The sequence below is a fragment of the Pipistrellus kuhlii genome, unplaced genomic scaffold (genome assembly GCF_014108245.1).
Source record: "Pipistrellus kuhlii isolate mPipKuh1 unplaced genomic scaffold, mPipKuh1.p scaffold_m20_p_14, whole genome shotgun sequence".
Classification (NCBI taxonomy): Eukaryota; Metazoa; Chordata; class Mammalia; order Chiroptera; family Vespertilionidae; genus Pipistrellus; species Pipistrellus kuhlii.
In genome coordinates this window covers 11162492-11181740 of record NW_023425449.1, presented here as the reverse complement: position 1 = coordinate 11181740, position 19249 = coordinate 11162492, and the positions used below count along the sequence as shown (strand labels likewise).

General features: G+C 38.5%; 1 protein-coding gene across 5 annotated transcripts in view; it reads left to right on the top strand.

Annotated features, from left to right (window-relative positions):
- The window catches only part of VPS13B (vacuolar protein sorting 13 homolog B), a 513325-nt gene that overhangs the window by 326687 nt on the left and 167389 nt on the right, over positions 1 to 19249 (top strand). For all 5 annotated transcript variants that reach the window (XM_045581364.1, XM_036436747.2, XM_036436745.2 and 2 more), the window contains one exon: positions 9398 to 10085. In XM_045581364.1, coding sequence (XP_045437320.1) covers positions 9398 to 10085 — 688 coding nt within the window. The remainder of the gene's footprint in view (positions 1 to 9397; positions 10086 to 19249) is intronic.

Here is a 19249-nt window from a genome sequence, read left to right as displayed (position 1 = left end):
AGTATTAGGAGAAAATTCATTTTAAAAGTATGCTCTTTATGTCCATAAACCCTACAGTTTCTTTAAAGGAGCATATGTAATTTGAGAGATAAAATAATCAAATAGGGATTTGTATGAATTTTTATTGATAGGAATTTATCCAAGTTCAACTTTAATTTTCTTATCAGAAAATCAGGGTCATAGTTTCGAGGAAAAGGCGCCCCCCCCCCCCCCCGAAATCGTTAATGAGCGTATTCCTCTGCATTGCTGCAGAAATGGAATGCACTTCTCTGTGACTTCCAGAGAACGCGTAGGCTCGATAAACTTTCATCTCTTCAGGGTCAGGGCTGATTCAATCTTACGGCAAGTTTATGAGAGTGGCTGATGTGATACAGTTGTTTCTAGTAAAATCAGACTAGCCCTAAGGAGCCAGTCTAAGTCAGCCTCTGAGTAAAACTCTATGAGAAACAGACTCCGACTCAGACACAATTGTAAACGCTGATATAATGAGGACTTGCAGCTGATTTAATCCTATTGAAAATCTTGAAGCAGCCATGGGACAAAATGGTTTCCACATTGACATCAGCGGCATGAACTTTGGATTTCGTCAGTGTAGAGAGTAGTTACCTTGTACACACAGTAGCCACTTCTTAAGAATCCACATCATGGCCATTTCAAAGCAGGTTGTCATTTCTCATGTAGAGGCATTGGTTTTGATTAAGATCCCGAAGTTCCCTGAATGTGTGAAGTTTTATAAAAAAAAAAACAAAAAAACAAAAACAAAAAAGAAACTGAATCCATTACAAAGAGCAAACAAGTCAAACAAACTTGGAAGTTAGGGTAAATCAATTAGCTCTAGTCTCCTTGAACAGAAATGACCAACCTATTGCAATTTTATACGTAGGAAAAGAGCAGGAGGGAGGATGAGAACTTTCTGGGTAGAGACCCTGTATGTGAAGTTTCGCCTGGAATTGATTCCCCCCCCCCCTCATAAATTTAGAAGCCCCTGAAAATAAGCTTACGCTGTGAAATCATATACCATGTATGTGTAAAAGAACAAACAGACACAAGAAGTCTAAAGGGCAACGCTGCAGATAAAGGCCCAATAAATAGTATTTGAACTTCCTCATGTGGATAGGGTTGGTGCACATACACTTTTTGTTGTTCGGTTTACCATATTGAAACAGACACTGATAATGATCTAGGTATTAGAGACAGTTTAGCACCAGCCCGGGTGCCTTTTCATAATTTTCAACTGAGATCAGAACAATAGACCCAACACAGACTACCGATAAAACACAGCCTTGCCTGAACCTCCCCCATGCTGCTTTCACTGCAGTTAGCACTGGTCTGGAAATGGGGATATTTGGATTGATACTTAGCAGGCAGTAGTGGCCTCAGACTGTTACTTCAAAGAGCCGGAAAGTGACTTCATGAAAGGGAAAACTTGAAGCTAGTGTTCTTTGCCATTCTATCTGTTAAGCAGTGATGGGTATCATTAGTTCTGCTCTTTTGCATAATTACTGCAGTATTGTGAAAACTTTTTTTTTTTGCCTTCCGACTGGGAACAATTATATTATGTGGGATCTTGTGTAACATTTGGCTTAGAGAAGCAGAGTATAAAAAGCCCTTGTTTCCTAGCACTCCATATCTGTAGCACCGACGTGCATAGAGTGCTTGTTTAAGTTTGTTTTTAAGTAAAAAAAAAAATAATAATAATAAGGAGAATTGGATACACTTGAAGGAGATACTGCATATCAAAGTCAACTTATTCTCTATAATTTTTATTTAATTTAAAATGCTTAGATATACTTGACTCAGCATGCTCCCTGAGTTGCAATGGTATAAAATGATAAAATTTTATGAGTAGTAATGCTAACAACACTGAAAATTCGAGGCTTAAAATATACTTTTGTTGTTTGCTTGATTAAATTAATTCATTAAGTTGAAATTATTCCTGATTGTTACAGCAATTTGCTGTTTATCTCAAGCTTCCAGGGTAGACTGTCTGTGTTAAAAACCGAATTTCTAAGAGGTACAGCCAGAAGAGTATGCTCACAAATGTTTAAACAGCGACGCACATATTTTTTCAAGTTTGTAAAATTTGTTCTTTGTAATTTTAGTATGTAAAACCATTGAAATACTGCACTTGTTTTTTTTTTTGTTGTTGTTGTTTTTTATTGTATTTGGTTTTGTAAGATAGACCAAAATTTTACTTCTTTGAAAACACTACTACATTTTAGCAAGAGCAGTAAAATTAGAATAAATGTCACAGTGACACAGATGTGATTGTCACTTTGATCTTGTGGTTTCACACTTGACTTTCATAATTTATAAGATGTTTAAATACTCTCATGATTGGTACAAGATATTTTGATAAGAATAAAGTATATTGCATGTTGGAAATAATACTTCAGTGTTGCTGTTATATAACCATAATTAAGATAAGAAGGTAAAAATATGTTGATATGTTTATGATTGGTGTATAGTTAAGGTTTCCTTAAAAAGACAAGGAAATTTTTAAAAAATAATATGACTTACTATATTGAAATAGATTTTGAATTACCCTTTCTTGTCAGCCATCAAAACAAAAATTAGATTTATTTTAGTCCTTGTTAATCCTCAAGTGGTTGGTTCCCACATATTTTTCTTTAACAATTTATCCATTTATTTGCAGCATTTTTATTAATGAGGCTGACTTTTGACTGAGCTCATAAAAAGGTCAATAAGGCCAAACAAGAAGTTTCAATCCATCAAGCTTATATTTCTCCACTCCAGAATGCTACTGGAGAAATAATTTGAAATTAGTTTAATGCATCCTTTGATCTTGTCACATAGTCAAGTGCGGTTTCACCAGCACTCCTAAGAATCTGTGGCTCTTCCTGGACTCCAGGGCAAGCTCATAAACTTGCCCATCTCAATGCATTAAAAGGAGGAACTCACTCCAGTGCTCCAGCTACGAAGCCACCTTTCAGCACCTTTTCCAAGGTGGCTCGTCTCCATACCCTATACACCCTGGGAAAGGATGGGAAAATGGCGCTGAAATGATCCAAGAAGTAAACCATCAACTTGACATGTTTTCCTAGCTATTGAAAACCTTCTCTTATTGAAACCCATTGATAGTGAAACTGTAGAATTCCTGTGATTGGAGTACCATCTGGTTGTGCTCAAGGCTTTAAAGCTGTTATCTCCGCATAAAATTTCGGAGTCCTATACTTTTTTTCTTCACCAAACTATCCATTTTTAAGCCACAAATATTTTTCCAGCTCTTTCAGATTTTATCTAAAAGTATATTTTAACAGTATTTAAATAGTTCTTGAACAATAACAATTTATCTTGAGAGATGACATGCTGTGTTTTTTCATTTTATTTTAATTAGCCATTGTGGAACCAAATTCCCCTTTGTTTTAGTCTTTTGAATATTGTTTAATTATAGTTATCTTGCCAGATATCTTAAAGGTTATTTTACCAATACAGTTTCATTTAACATAACGCATATGGAATCAATAGCCAGTTTCCTAAAGTGAATGCTTGGAAAATCTTACATTCATATGTTAAGAGTACACATCCTTTCCTCATTAGTTGGAAAGTACAGGGATTTTGGCACAGGTTCTGTGTGGAAGCATTGTGCAGCTTTTATATGGATTTTGTTTTTAGCCTTTGATGACACTGTTTAGAATAGGAAGTATCTAATAAGTAAAGCATTTTGTCTCAAGTGCTGCCAGTGTGTTTAATATATGCCTGGAGGTCTGAAACATTATCTTCTTCACTACAGTAATATGCATTTAATTCTCTGAAAGCAGAAGGTCGAACTTTTAAAAGGGACACAAAGTACATTTTCAAACAGAATAATTCAAAACATATGGAAGAGGGGACCAGTGTAATGTACAGTTGGTTTTTATGGTTTAATCATGATCATGTTAATGCACACCAGTAGCTAATTAAAGAAAACTTTTATTGTTCGTTTTAAATGAGTTAGGTAAAGAGTGGGAGAGCTAATGTAACTACACTACCCAGAGATACGTGTGTCTGCTACATTCACTGACAGCAAGCCGGTATGCTATTTTTGACAGCTTAAATTATTAGTCCCCTTGGACAATAATAAAGCAACAGTTATTTTCAGTTATTGCATTGTGAACTTTTCTTTTTCCACAAAGGAGTAGTAAATTGATGCCCAGGTTTAGGACCTAGCACAAAAAATTAATTGTAAAACTTTTCTCAGTAGCAGCCCAAGTACTCTTCAATGTAATAGGTAAGGCTACAGTAGACTGGTGACAATCCAGTGGATTTGTAAGTGTCTCAAAAATCACCATCTTCCTTATTTCAGTTCTACCAATAGTGTGGAGGCTTAGAAAGATGGAGAAAATCTTGACTTTTAACTCAGTTTTAAGAATTTGGTTCTCTAGTACTGGGAAATTAGTACCTTTTTTTTTCCTTTTTTTTTTTTTTTTTTTCCTATAAGAATCTGAGTCTTTCATCTCAGGTCATTGGTTCAAATTCCATTCTGCTCATCAGTGACAAGAATTGGTCACCATCTGACTTCTGTTCAGTAGCCGTGTGACCTGAGCCGATTGCTGCCATTCTGCCCCTGCTGGCTTCAATCTCAGGCTTGGGCCACTTGACATTCACCAGAGTCTAGTGTGGCAGGTCAATACATAATAGGGCTGGACACTAAATGTTTTATCTTCACCTAAAGGTGGTTGGTTTTGTCCCCATGTTACCACTGATGGGGAACTCTTTCACTTTCAAAAAGGACAGACTGGATTTTAAATAAAATCTGTAAATAAGAAGAAAATACCATACTCTGCGCATTGAAAGCGCTATATAGTTCCATGTAGTTCCATGTACAGCCACCTTTTCTGATTGAGAGAATAAAAGTAGTTGAATTTTTATTTTGACTTTGCCATAGAATTTAACCTAAAGGAATATTTCAGTTATGCTGTATACAGATATTTGGTTTGTAATGCCACAAAACATGGGCGATAAATCATAGACTACTTATGCACTTCACTAGATTATTTTTTCACATATTATCAGAGAGTTCCTAGTTGGCAGTCGATTTGGAGGTATATTTTAAGTTTTTATAATAGGGATAACTAAAAGATTTAAAATGTACTATCATTTTGATAATTGCCTTAATTTTACTTTACTGAATTTTTAAATTATGTTTATTCAGGTATTCACACCTGCACACCACAATTATTAAGCTCTACTATGTGATAGGCAGTGTGATGTGGTGTGTGCTAGGAATACTAATGCATTCCCTTCTTATCCATAGCCCACTAGATATCTGCCCTTGGAACTATAATTTCTAAAGCCTCGGTTTCCTCAGCTGGAAAATGGGGATAACAGTATCCCTTTTAAAGGGTTGTAATACTAAGTGAAGAAAATATTTATAATGTGCTCCCAACACTTAGCAAATAAATATACTGAGTAGTATTTTTCTAATCCTCACCCAAGGACATATTTTTATTGATGACGGGAGAGAGGGAGGGAGGGAGGAAGAGAGAGAGAGAGAGAGAGAGAGAGAGGGAGAGAGAGAGAGAGAGAACGCATCAATTTGAAAAAGAAACATCCATTGTGCCTCTTGTACACACTCCAACCAAGGATCGAACCTGAAACTGCAACCTTTTGGTGTATGAGACCATGCTTCAACTAACCGAGCCACACTGGCCAGAGCTCAGTGGTATTTTACTTTTACTTTTAATTATTCAAGCTCTCTGAGACAAAATTCAGTGTAAAAAGTGCTGTAACAATATTAGTTTGTGGTAAAAGCATAGAAGCTGGAGAGATTGGCATCATCTGGAAGGGTTAAGGAAGTCTTCTCAAAGCAAGGGACTCCTTGTTTCACATAGCCTTTATTGAGTGCCTACTGCTTGTGTTCAATACATTAACTCATTTAATGCCGCAGCAACTCTTGCAGTTGGTTACTAATGTCTTATATGAGGATGAGGACCCAGTAGAGGCTGGGTTAGTTGCTTGAAGTGCAATCAGTACACAAGGTGAAGGATGCAGGTCAGGAAAGAGCCCATGAATATGTCTGGAAAGACCTTAAAGAGGACAGTACATGGAGAAAGCTATGCCCACATATCCTAAACTAGGGACCCAGTGCACGAATTCATGCACCTTAAAAGGAACAATGAGCCACGAGGCTGCAGTGGGCACAGGGACGGATCTTGGCTCATCCCCAAGCCCCTGCCACATGACCCTCAGTCCCCTCTCTGCTGGCAGCCCTGCTCCTGCTGCCTCTGCTCCCACTCACTGACCGAACTGGCGCCACTTGCACCTGCTGACGGCGAAGAGCAATTGGAGCTGGTGCCAGCAGTGGGCATGAGCGGGAGGTGCGAGCGACAGCTGCTGCCCTGATAGCCCCTCAGGAGCAGGGGGAGGTGGAGAATCCCTAAGGGGCAATCAGGGCCAGCAGCATGTGCAAACGCTTGGTGGGACCATAGTACAAGACAGCAAAGAATTTTAAGTAAACACTATAGGCTTATCCCAATGACAGCGACCAGTGCCCCACCGTGGTCTGCTCACCTACTCCACCATCCTGTCGCAGCCAACACCCTCCATGTTCTGTGCTCTGCTGCCTGTTACCAATGCCCAATGAGTTTCCCGTGTGCTGCCCCTTGGTGGTTAGTGCATGTCATAGCGACCGATTGTCCCGTTGTTCTGCCATTCAGTCTCTTTGCATATTAGGGTTTTAGATAGATAGATAGATAGATAGATAGATAGATAGATAGATAATAAAAGGCTAATATGCAAGTTAATCTAACTGCAGAACAACTGGTTGCTATGACACACACTGACCACCAGGGGGGCAGATGCTCACTTAGCCAGAAGCTGGCTCATGGCTGGTAAGTGCAGCAGTGGCAGTGGGAGCCTCTTCTGCCTCCGCGGCAGTGCTAAAGACCACTCAGGGGATGTCTGCCTAAGCTTGCAGTTGGGCATCCCCCAAGGGGCCCAGGACTGCGAGGGGGCGCAGACAGGGCTGAGGGACCCCAATCTCCCATTCCCCAGTGCACAGATGTTGTACACTGAACCTCTAGTATTTACATGTTACAGTCATTCATTTATAATCTGCAGTGAAGTTTTTCTCATTAATATTGAATAATTTAGTATATTATCAGAAACTCACATATCATCAAACATTTACGGATCCTCTCATTGGTGTGCCCAGCACTGCACCAGCTCCTTAGTGATGGCCAGAAGTGAAATTATATGTCCCAGTCTAATTAGCAGTCCTCCATCTGATAAAGAGGCAGAAACAACAGCTGCCCATTTGGGGGTATTTACTATAATATAAGCCAGGCACTGTGACTGCCCTCTTTAGCTGCATTAACTCTCTGATTCATCAGACTAACCCTTTGAGATAGGATTTGTTAGCCTGTTTTACAGATGAGGCTACCATGTAGCTTTAGAGAAGTTTGTAATTTGTCTGGACTCATACAATTAGAAAGTGTTGGACTTGACCCCACATCTGTGTGACTCAAGAGCCTATAAATTGGTTTAATAGGATCTGATACGGCCATAACAATACATTTGAAGAGAAAATACATCCTTAAAAAGAAGCATAAGTAAAGTAAAATCACCAAGAAGGAGAGAACAATTCTCAGACAAGTGCCGCTTGTTATGAGTATTGATGGATATTAAATGTGTGCCAGCTACAGCCAGCTCAGAAGGGCCACTCCCGACATGGAAACAGCAGGCATCCATAGAGTGGGTTAAACAAACTAGTCTGTTCAAAGAACAGGGGGGAATTGTTTTTGTTTCAAATAGCTTATGCTGGATTTTTTTTTTTAACAATAATCTGTATCTCTCTCAACAATGTAAAAATCAATAAATAGTATTTGAAAAAATTTAATGACTCTGACATTGTTTTGGTTTAACAACCCTTTAACATTTTCACAAACAACTTATAATAATTTGTAGCATGTGGAAAAATAATAATATATTTACAAATACCATTAAGGAAGAGCCTTTTTAAAAAAGACAAGCAATACCCAGTACTTTGGGGAATTTTTTTTCCTATTAGCAGTAGTAATATTAATTTAGAATGGTGTCGTCATTATTCTATAAACTTAAACTTTTCCTACCATTTCCTTTACCTAGCATTTCTACTACTAGGAGCCTGTCCTGAGGAAATATTATTCGATATTTGTCATAGATGTTTGTTGTCAAAAATTGAAAACTTGAATGTCTAATTATATGGGAATGGTTAAATAAACTTGTTTCAAACACTAAATGAAATATTGTGCAGCTGTTCCAAGTGGCATTTATGAAGAATATATTAGCTTGGGAAAACATTGGGTTACACACTTTGTCTCTGCAGTGTGATGTTAACCATAAAGGGTGAGAGGAACCTTTGCACAGGCAGGCAGAAAACTGGGAGGAAATGCACTCAAGTGTTACCATTGGTTATGTTTGGTGCTAAGATGGGGGTGGGAGGATTGGGGTTTTCCTCGGATTTTCCATGATTATGTCAATGGAAAAGAAAGTGAAACATCTACTGTGTTTCCCTGAAAATAAGACATCCTCCGAAAATAAGGCCTAGCGCATGGAAAGATAAGACATCCCCTGAAAATAAGACCTAGTGCAACTTTGGGAGAAAAAATTAATATAAGACACTGTCTTATTTTCGGGGAAACAGGGTAGCTGCCGAGCAGCATATAGTAGTCTGATGGTTGGGAGACCTAAGAACGTGGAACAAAGAACTAAAGGAAGGTCTTGGGGCTGTGCTGCCAGGGTGACCATCGCTGCTGCCGCCAGCAGGTTCTATTCTCCTCAGAGCGCATCCTGGATGGAAGGCTCTGAGGATGAGGAGCCTTTTGTGCACCAAGAAAAATCCACCTTTCTGGGCTTTAATTGCTTACATTTTATTTTTACATTTACCGCTGTTTCAAGTCATATTGCAGAGCAAAATAAACATTTTGAATGGCATATGTTTACCTTAGTTCACTTTTCTTTGTCTTTCATAACTTTTCCCTATCTTTCTTACTATCCAGAAACCTATAAACCAGTTTTATAATGACATGGCTAAACAGTGGAAACTACTATTACCTAACGTAGAATTCCAACCAACAATAATCATGACTTGGAAATAGTTTATTGTACTACTTGGGAAATCACTGTAAAGAATACTAATCCTTTAAAGAGGCATGTCTATATATATATATGTAGACTACTTTTTTTTAGTCCAAAGAAAGAAAGTCAGACACTCAAAAGTATATTTTAATGTCAGAAATGCAAATTTGATGCTTTTCCTCACATATTGCCTTGGCATTTTAATATGAATAATTTTTTTGAATGGGCTCCTCGTTTGTTTTTATGATTATTCCGTTACAAGTTATACTAGACTACCTTTATGTAATAACACTTGGGATGTAACTAGCTTAAAACGCTTTTATGTTTTTCCCTGCAGATCTCTAAGCAAGAACAGAAAAAAATGGATACATTTGACGGAAGCGTGGCTGACACCTCCTCTCGGTGCAGTGGTGCCCAGGACAGCGGCATTGGCAGTGACAGCGTTAAAATCAGAATCGTGCAAATCGAGCAACACAGTGGGACCAGCCAGCACCGCATCGCCCGTCCTTCTCACCAGTCATCGATTGTGAAAAACCTAAATTTCATTCCCTTTGACATATTTATTACCGCAAGTAGGATCTCACTAATGACATATTCCTGTATGGCCTTACCCAAATCGAAATCTCAAGAACAGAAGGATAACGAAAAAGCAGGCAAGAGCTCATTAAATGTCCCAGAAGGCGATTCAGATGTTGCTAAATCCAGCGAGGCATGCATTTCCACAGTCACTGCAGAAGATCTCTTAGGCAGCAACGTGTCCTTTCCCTCAGGGAAGAAAATGGGGGCCATCTCTCTGGAAAGTCTTCATGCAACGACACGGTCATCTGCGAGACAGGCACTCGGTGTAACCATCGTTCGGCAGCCGGGACGAAGAGGGGCCGGTAACTTGCAGCTAGAACCCTTTTTACACATTGTTGTCTCCCAGCCGTCTTTGCTTCTGAGTTGTCACCACCGAAAGCAGCGAGTCGAAATGACCATCTTTGATGCTGTGCTTAAAGGGGTGGCCTCCGATTACAAATGTACAGGTAAGAGCCTTCAACTTGACTAGAGTGATAATAGCTGCTATTGCATACTAAGTTTTATTCCCACTTTCAAGGTTGATCAGCTGGCAGACCAGACAAGACTTCTTCCTCTACAGAATGTGTAATTTGGAAAGCTCATGTTCTAAAGCTGAATCATGTTTAAGTTAGTGTCTGAAATGTATCAAGGTGTAAACCCTCATGTCCTTACTATGCCTCTGAATTTTTTTTATTTATTTATTTATTTTTTTCCAGAAGCTAAATGAAAAAGGTCTCTTTCTTGGCTAAAAAATGCTTGACAATTTCCAGTGGTTGGGTAGCAAAGGGTTTTTTGTTTTTTCATTTTCATTTTTTTTTTTTTTTCATAGTAATAGCCTGTAGGTGTGCTTTCCATGTCAATGCAGCTATCCAGGTAAAAAAAGAGCCTTAGAAAATGGCATTTATTGTTTTGGTATTTTGATCTAATCATCTTGCTATAATATATTAGCATAGTAATAAGTGCATTTGAGAAGGTTTATTTGTAAACTCAGATGATGTAAAGTTTTGTATGCAAATACAAAGCACATGTATTAGTCGTGTTGGGCAGCTGGCTCTTGTTGCCCCATCCATACCTTTCTTATAACCAGAAAGCATCCTAATATATTATAATAATTTTAGTGAACCTCTGACACCTGTTGTTTGTTGAGATTAGGCAAGTGACCAGGGATTTAGATTGAAGACATACTGGCGGTTAAGTAACAAGGGCTTAAGTGACAATGTAGAGTTAGCTATTTGTCCAGAAAGACTGGAGAAAGTGGCTGAGTCACCTAAAACACGGTATTGGAAGAGGCCTCTAGCAAGCTCAGGTCTGATTCAGGCATGTAATTGCTGTCAGGTGGTTCCATCTGGAAGTTGGAGGCCGGTGGTGGGCATTTGGAGACTTCGTCCAACCTGGTGGTTCATGCTTGGCATTGGAAGAACCACGATGGCAGGTGTGAGGATTAGGATTCAGTCCAAAGAAGTCAAAGCCCTCACAAGTGCAGTGCAAGTCCTTGCTTTTGACAGGGTGACAGGCCAGTTGCTGCCTGGAGTAACTTAGGTCAGTGGTCATTAAACTCATTAGTTAACTGAGCGGCAAATCGCAGCTCTCCAGCCGCATGTGGCTCTCAAGCCACAGTTTGCCGACCACTGACCTAGGGTTACCTTCCAGACTGCCTGGTGCTGCCTCTGGTTCCCACTGGCTCGCAAGGGCCAGCTGCTACACTTTTTTTTTTTTTTAATATATTTTATTGATTTTATACAGAGAGGAAGGGAGAGAGATAGTTAGAAACATCGATGAGAGAGAGTCATCGATCAGCTGCCTCTTGCACACCCCCAATGGGGATATGCCCGCAACCAGGGTACATGCCCTTGACTGGAATCGAACCCGGGACCCTTCAGTCCCCAAGCCGACGCTCTATCCATTGAGCCAAACCGGTCCTGGCAGTTGCTACACTTGGTACTGCAAAAGACAGAGTTGTTAAACCACTAGTAGTTTAAGTCGGCCATAAGGAGAGTATGCCACAGATATTGGCAAATGCTGTCAATCAGCTTTCCTTTTCTGAGGGCCAGTTAAACATGTACCAGCAACCACTGCCTCCCTTCCTCAAACATGTTCTCCTGTACTGAGGCCTACAATACAGTAGGCATTTCAGGGGAACTGGAATGAGAGCGGAGTAAGGCAGTTGATGTTACATGATCTGGGGACTTACGCTGATACCGGATACTTGCTGAGCATTGGCCAAAACTCGGTGCAGGATGTGGAGGATGAAACTCAATTTCAAGCCCCGCCCTAAGTTCTTTTAGCTGTAGTCACTTTATAGGTGGGCGATTCAGAGGTCTGTACAGAGAGATATTTATACTAGATTCAGCAAAGTTATTGAGGCTCATATCAAAGATGTACATTTGAATCAGTTCCTAGGTCAGAATAACTAAGTACTTTTTGTTTTTTTAAAAATCCTTGTGTGTAGGCCGGCATGGACCCCAATTTCAGTAGATGAAGCTTAGAGTGAAGGTTATGGGCCAGACTCAGTAAAGGCTTACATGATAGTTATCTATTTAAATTATCTATCATGTTTCTTAAAAATGCAGTTAGCAATTTGGAGAAATTTATCAGAAAGGAAGTAGTTAACATATAATGGCTTAAAAAAATGAAACTTAAAAAATTTTTAAAAATTGCCGGAACCGGTTTGGCTCAATGGATAGAGCGTCGGCTTGGGGACTGAAGGGTCCCGGGTTCAATTCCGGTCAAGGGCATGTACCTCGGTTGCGGGCACATCCTCAGTAGGGGGTGTGCAAGAGGCAGCTGATCGGTGACTCTCTCTCATCGATGTTTCTAACTCTCTATCTCTCTCCCTTCCTCTCTGTATATAATCAATAAAATATATTAAAAAAAAAAAAATTTTTTTTTAAATTATTGAGTACTCAATCTGTGCCAGGCATTGTACCAGCTGCTTTGCATGCATGATCTCATTTAGTCTTTATCACAAATCTAAGGGGAATGATACATCCCCATCTGAAAGAGGAGGAAACTAAAGTTTGGAGAAGCCAAGTAACTTGTCCAAGATTACAAACCTAGCGATAAACAGCTAAAATTCAAAGCCAAGATTCACTGGACTCCTGAGTCTGTTCACAAAGCCTGTCTGGATCCCTAGAGTGGAGAGAAAGGTGACAATCAAAATTCTCAGATTCCAGTGTCCCATTTCAGACAATGCAAGTGTTTTACCTGATGAACTTGGTGTGTTAAATGTGCCCATGATGTGGCTGCACTGCACAGCTTCTCATGGTAATATGACATACCCGAGTCCAGATTCTAACTCTGTCACTTACAAAGGTGTGGGCCTACTGCCTAGAGTGATCGTGAACTTGAATAAAAGATAACTCGTGAAAGTACTTGTCATTGAGCCCAACATGAATGTTTGCTGCTACTGCTTACCTGTTACTTTATGGTAGAAAGTTTACTTCACTGGGAAGCAAAAAGCCTGTAATAATATTGGCCCTGCCATTAACTACAATAGCAAGTGATCTTAGCCAGGCAGTTCTCTTCTTTTGGTTTCTGTTTCCTTGTCAGTAAAATGGGATGACTATTCTAGATATTAACAAGGCCCATTACAATTCTAAAGTTTTATTAGTCAGTAATTTGGAAGTCATCTCCCCACACTCACCTTTCTAAAAATGAAGCATATATACTGCTTTCTCCTCAGATAGTGGATATGTATAAGCCACTACCCTATCAGATTAAAATTTATTTTTACTTCTCTTAAAAATGCATATTTTCTTTTGATATTCCAGTGGAGCACTAATTAATTTATTCAGTGTTTTAAATACATACATTTTATTAAGTGCTTATTAAGTTATTTTTTTAAAATAACTTATCTGGAGAATTTTATTTTAAATTGCTTACTTGAATGAATTACTCAGTTTCGTTATCTGGAAACATTTCATGTAGCCCTTTTCCTTCTTGAACAGAAAGCACTGTTCCATGTCCAATATTCTCTTGAAGCCCTGAAACAGCCCATGTGGGTAAGAAAAAAGAGAAAAATATGAGTGAATATAATGTTAACAGTCATGGGGAGGAGGAGCTGGAAGTGGAAGGGACCCGTTTCATTTCTGGATTCTAAAGTGAAGGAGGCATTGCAGTGTCTTAATTGGAAAGACAAAAGGGGGTCTCAATCACCATGACACTAGCTTTCTGAAAACAGTCAAAGAAAAGTCATCATAAGTCAAAAATGAAAGTGTTTAGCATACTGGCATGTCTTTCTACAGTGTTCATGCATCAGGTCCTCAATATCATTTCATTCAACGTCATATTTTTATAACATTGATGAGATACTGTAGAAACTTAACTCTTGTTCATATCAATTAGCTTGTAAAATTGGTTTCATTGTATGTTGTGTTTCTTAAAGTCACAGAATCTATGGATGACACTTAGGGAGGACTTACTGTACTTTCTCCCTTGATACTGAAATTAATCCTTTCCCATAAGGTAACTCACGTGGCAGCCAGCCAATAGCAGTTTTAACATGTATGTGCATCTCAATGATTGCCCCAACTGAGTATGTCAGACATGACTTAATAATTATACTAATTATGATTAACGATGAAAGTTTAGCAGAATATGGAACTTCATGACCATGGGAGACTGTGCCAGAGAAGCAATTTGGAAAAGCTTAGTATCCTTTGTATGCTAATGATGGAGTAAGAAAAGCTGCTTGGATTCAGGGGAATGAAATAGGTCTGCTCTTCAAATTATTTTTTCTAAATTATTTGTAGTTTGATCTCTGGCTGCAATTCAGAATAATTTTTAGCATTCTATTTAATTTATCTGTTTTTTGGCTTTATTTCTTTGTAATATGTTTTATTGGTTGCTCTGGAGTTTACAATTAACATGCCTAATCTTGCCGAAGCCGGTGTGGCTCAGTGGTAGAGCATCGGTCTGCGGACTGAAGGGTCCCAGGTTCAATTCCGGTCAAGGGCATGTACATTGGTTGCGGGCACATCTCCGGTAGGGGGTGTGCAAGAGGCAGCTGGTCGATGTTTCTCTCTCATCGACGTTTCTAGCTCTCTATCTCTCTCCCTTCCTCTCTGTAAAAAAATCAATAAAATAAAAAAAACATGCCTAATCTTTTATTCTATTTAATGGTTACATTTTATCACTTCAAGGAAAATGTAGAAGCCTTACAATCATATAGATTTCCTATCCTTTGCCACTTATGTTTTAATTATCATGTATACTATGTCTGCATATATTGAAGATTCTACCAGATAAATTTTTATCTTTGTTTCAATAATGTTACATATTTTAAAGAACCAAAATGGGAAAAACTAATATATATATATATTCCTTACCTGAATATATGTTTTTATTGATTTGAGAGAGAGACAGAGAGAGAGAGAAAGGAGAAGAGAAACAGAAAAACAGGGATGTAAGACAAAAACATCTATCAGTTGCCTCCCACACCTGCCCCAACCAGGGATGGAACCTGAAATCTAGTCATGTGCCCTGGTCAGGAATTGAACCCACAAAGCTGCAACCAACAGAACCTCCCAGACTGGGCAAAAATTACCCTATTTTATTTTTTCCCTGTGCAGAGCTCTTCCTTCATTCCTCACATTCCAAGTTTTTCTCTGTTATATTTTTCTTCAGCTCTAAGAACTTCCTTTAGCATTTCTTTTAAAGCAAGCCTTCTGGCAAGGAATTATTTTAGTTTTCTATGATCTAAGAGTTATTTTCTTTCTAATATTCCTGAAAGATATTTTTGGAAATGGAATTCTGGATTGTCATGACTTCCAGCACTTCAAAAATACTGTATGTTCCACTGTCTTTTAGCCTCTGTGGTTTCTGAAGAGAAATCTATGTTAATTCCTGTTATTATTTCCATGTATGTAATGTGTTATTTTCTCTATCTGCTTTCAAGATTTTTTTTCCTTTATTTTAGGTTTTGTGCAGCTAGATTATGATGTAACTGGGTTTGATTTTTTTTTTTAATTTATCCTTTTTGAAGTTCTATGAGCTGGACTCTGTAAATGTATGTTTTCAAATTCATTTTAGGAACCTTTTGGCTATTATTTCTTTAAATATTTTTCTGCACCATTATTTCTCCACTTTGAGGACTCCAGTGTTAAAACTATTTTATATTATCCCACTGATCACTGAGACTCCTTTGTTTTTGTTTTTTCTTTTTTATCTCTGCTCTTTACATTGGATAATTTCTGTTGAATTTCTCAGTTCTCAAATGTTCTTTTGTTTCTTTTTTGTAGATTGTTTCTTTTCTGAAAACTATATTTCCATTCATTTCCAAGTGTGTTTACGTTTACCTCATGAAACATAGTTATAACACCTAGTAAAGTCTTAAACGCTTGTCACTGCCACCACATGATGGCCACTGCCCTCCCTGTTACACTCACATAGCCACCTTGGGGCAAAATTAAGAGAGAATAATGAAAGAAAAGTATAGCTGGTGTCCCCTATATTCTCAAACCCTAGGGGCATTATTTCCCATCAGGGATTCTGTTGGATTTTTGGCTGTTCTTGCCATCACTGTGCACCACAATTTAGGCCTCACTCTCAAGTCAAAGAAATAAGAGAGAAGATGAAAAACAGAACAAAAGAAAATGGGCACTGGTGGTGGTTCAGTGGCACACTGAAGGGTCGAGCAGTGTTTGATTCCTAGTCCAGGGCATGTACCTGGTAGCAAGTTTGATCCCCAACCCTAGTTGAGGTGCAGGCAGGAGGCAACCAATCCATGTTTCTCTCTCACATCAATGTTTCTCTCTCTTTCTCTCCTCTTCCCTCCCTCCTCATGCTCCTCCTCCTCCTCTTCTCTCTCTCCCACTTTCTCTTAAATATCAATGAAAAAAATATTACTGGATGAGGATTAACAAAACAAAAAAACAAAAAAGAAAATGGGAAACTCACCACTCTATGGGCCATTTTGAGGCCCTTCCCAAATCCGCATTGTTCTTGTTTACTTTTCTGAGTCCACAGGTATTTGTTTTTGTATTTTTTTCAAAGTTTTACTTGTAAGCAGCATGAGAGTTAGGTTGCAGTGAACTTATTCCAATTTTGGCTGGCACCAGAAATCCTGCAATTTAAAATAATAAAAATATTTCCTAGTCCATTAGCCAACACATGGCTTTCTGAGAAACTTAATACAGGATTTCCCCCCAAAGTGATACTTTAATATCTTTACATCTATAAGCACAGATCAGTTAAATGTACTGTAATGAATAATTACTGCTTTCAGGGAGTTGTCAGCATTAACTTGATTCTGCCCATGTCACCACTACACAAAGAAAGTGCCCAAATACTCCGAGGGTGGTAGTGGTGTTTGCTCTGTGTGTTCCATAGGGATATCCTCTCATGTATTATAAAATCGAGTTAGAAGAGGAAATTCTGTGAAATTCATTGTCCCTCCTGTCATGTTGCCTTCTCAGCACATGTGACTGACATATATACATATATGTGTGTGTTATATACAATTTAAACACATATATTTAAAAAAAAACTAAATTTACTATGATAGCTACCTAGAATAGATGATAGAGTCTATGTTTATACCTATAGCTATATCTATTTTAGAAACCTGAAGTGAAATAAGAATGATGGGTTGCTTATAATTTTCAGTGATAAAGCATAATCCCCAATCTGCACAATTTAGTTATTTTAAATTATGCCAGTGATACCTGTGTGTGTGTGTGTGTGTGTGTGTGTGTGTGTGGGTGGGTAGCTTTGTTTTACTCTCCATAATTTAAAAAATGACAGATTAAAGGCTAAGTTACCAACTTGAATTTCTTCTGCAGCCATTACTATTAATAACCTATAGGTGGTTTTCTACTTAGTTCAGATAGATAATACAACTCTGAGTTAACAGGTTTCTTTTTAAAACATTGGCATCGTGTGCCAGGAGGCTTCTCCCTGCGCTCCTCACCTGGAGCAACCTCTGCCGAAGCGGCGCCTGCCAGCGCTCTCATGCCTCATGCGCAGCAGCTGGGTTATTGGCAATTATCATTTAAATAAAGATGTATGTAGTTGTTTTTAACATAATCGTATTAGTTGTGTTTATAAATATTTAAAAATTGGTATTTGTTTTGTTTAAGGTAATAGAGTCCAGATTGGAAATTGCCTCATATCTTGACTATGCAGCCCAAGGCAGCCTCAAAAAGTCATTTTTCTTCTTGTTTGTTTAGAGCCTTTTGTTTGTTTTTGAAGAAATGACTGTGCCATCTGGTCAATTGTGAAGGAACTGACCCAGCCTGGCGGAATTTAACTAACCCCCCTGCTTCCTTAGTACACAGCCAGCCAGTCAGCCCAGTATCTTATTACCCATTAATGTGTTCTAGGAACTAACAAACTGATTTGAAAACAATGCTTCTGCCCTCTTGCAACTTCTCTACCTTATTATAATTTTTCAAGCTTCAGTAAGATTAAACTACAGAAATTAAAGTTGATTAGAATTTATCATACTGAGAAATATGAGTTTTCTAAATGTTTCAACTATGACTTCAGGTCCAGTTAAGAGGCAAACATGGAATAGAATTGAGCTCACTCGATTGTGTTTTTTTGGGGGGCGGGGGGTTGTTCTTTTTAGATCTCACTTTGGAGTCATTCATTCCTGGTTTCTAATCCCCTCTCTGCTTCTTATGGCTGTGTAACCGTGGCCAAGTTACTTAACATCTCTAAACCTCAGTTCCTGATCTCTAATATGGGGATAATACTGACAGCAACCTCCTAAGGCTGCTGAGAGGATTAAATAATGTATATAGAGCTCGTGGCTAAGTGTGTAGCCCAGGGCTCAATGAATGTTCTTATTACTATTGTTGCTTTTAGCATCATTGTTAATATCTTCAATCCAATTTTAAAATAGTGGTTCTAATAGCAAAAATAATTCATATCACTTCAGTGCAATCGTTGCTATTGTGTAATTTTTTAAATTGCAGTTACAGTAATTGACTTCTTTACTCTTTTGTGAATTAGGTCTGCAGAAAATGTGCCAAAGACATTTGAGTAAACCAACAGTTGGAAATTCATAAACTGGCTTCTTACACCTCATAAATCATATCTTGATTTCATTTCGTTATTGTGACTTTAAGAGAAGGATTGAGTTACATGTCTCTTTAGAATTAAAGGTTTTGCTAATGTCCCTGGAAAGGCTTAGCATTAACCTGTGACTTTAATGTCATAATGATCATAACTTGAACATTTATCTGAAAATTTAGCTGCTGGGAACATTTCTTGCTGACCTATAATGTGAAATGAAATTATTACTTTGACAGGAATAGCAAGTAAGTAGGTCTATTAAATGAGAGGCACTCAACGAGAATTGTGCTGAGAAAGTTAAATAAGAAGTGACCCAGCCCAGCCAATGTGGTTCAGTGGTTGAGTGTCAACAATGAACTAAGAGGTCATGGTTCAATTCCCAGTCAGGGTCAGAGCGCATGCCCAGGTTGCAGGCTCCATTCCCAGTGGTGGGTGTGCAAGAGGCAGCCAATCAATGATTCTCTCTCATCTTTGATTTTCCTATCTCTCTCTCTCCCTCTCCTTTCCTCTCTGGAAAAAATAAGTGACCTAGCCAGTGGGGGAAACTAATGTATGGGGAAGGGTATTGAGATGAAAACCAGTAATATTTACTCTTAGTCTTGGCTGTAATACT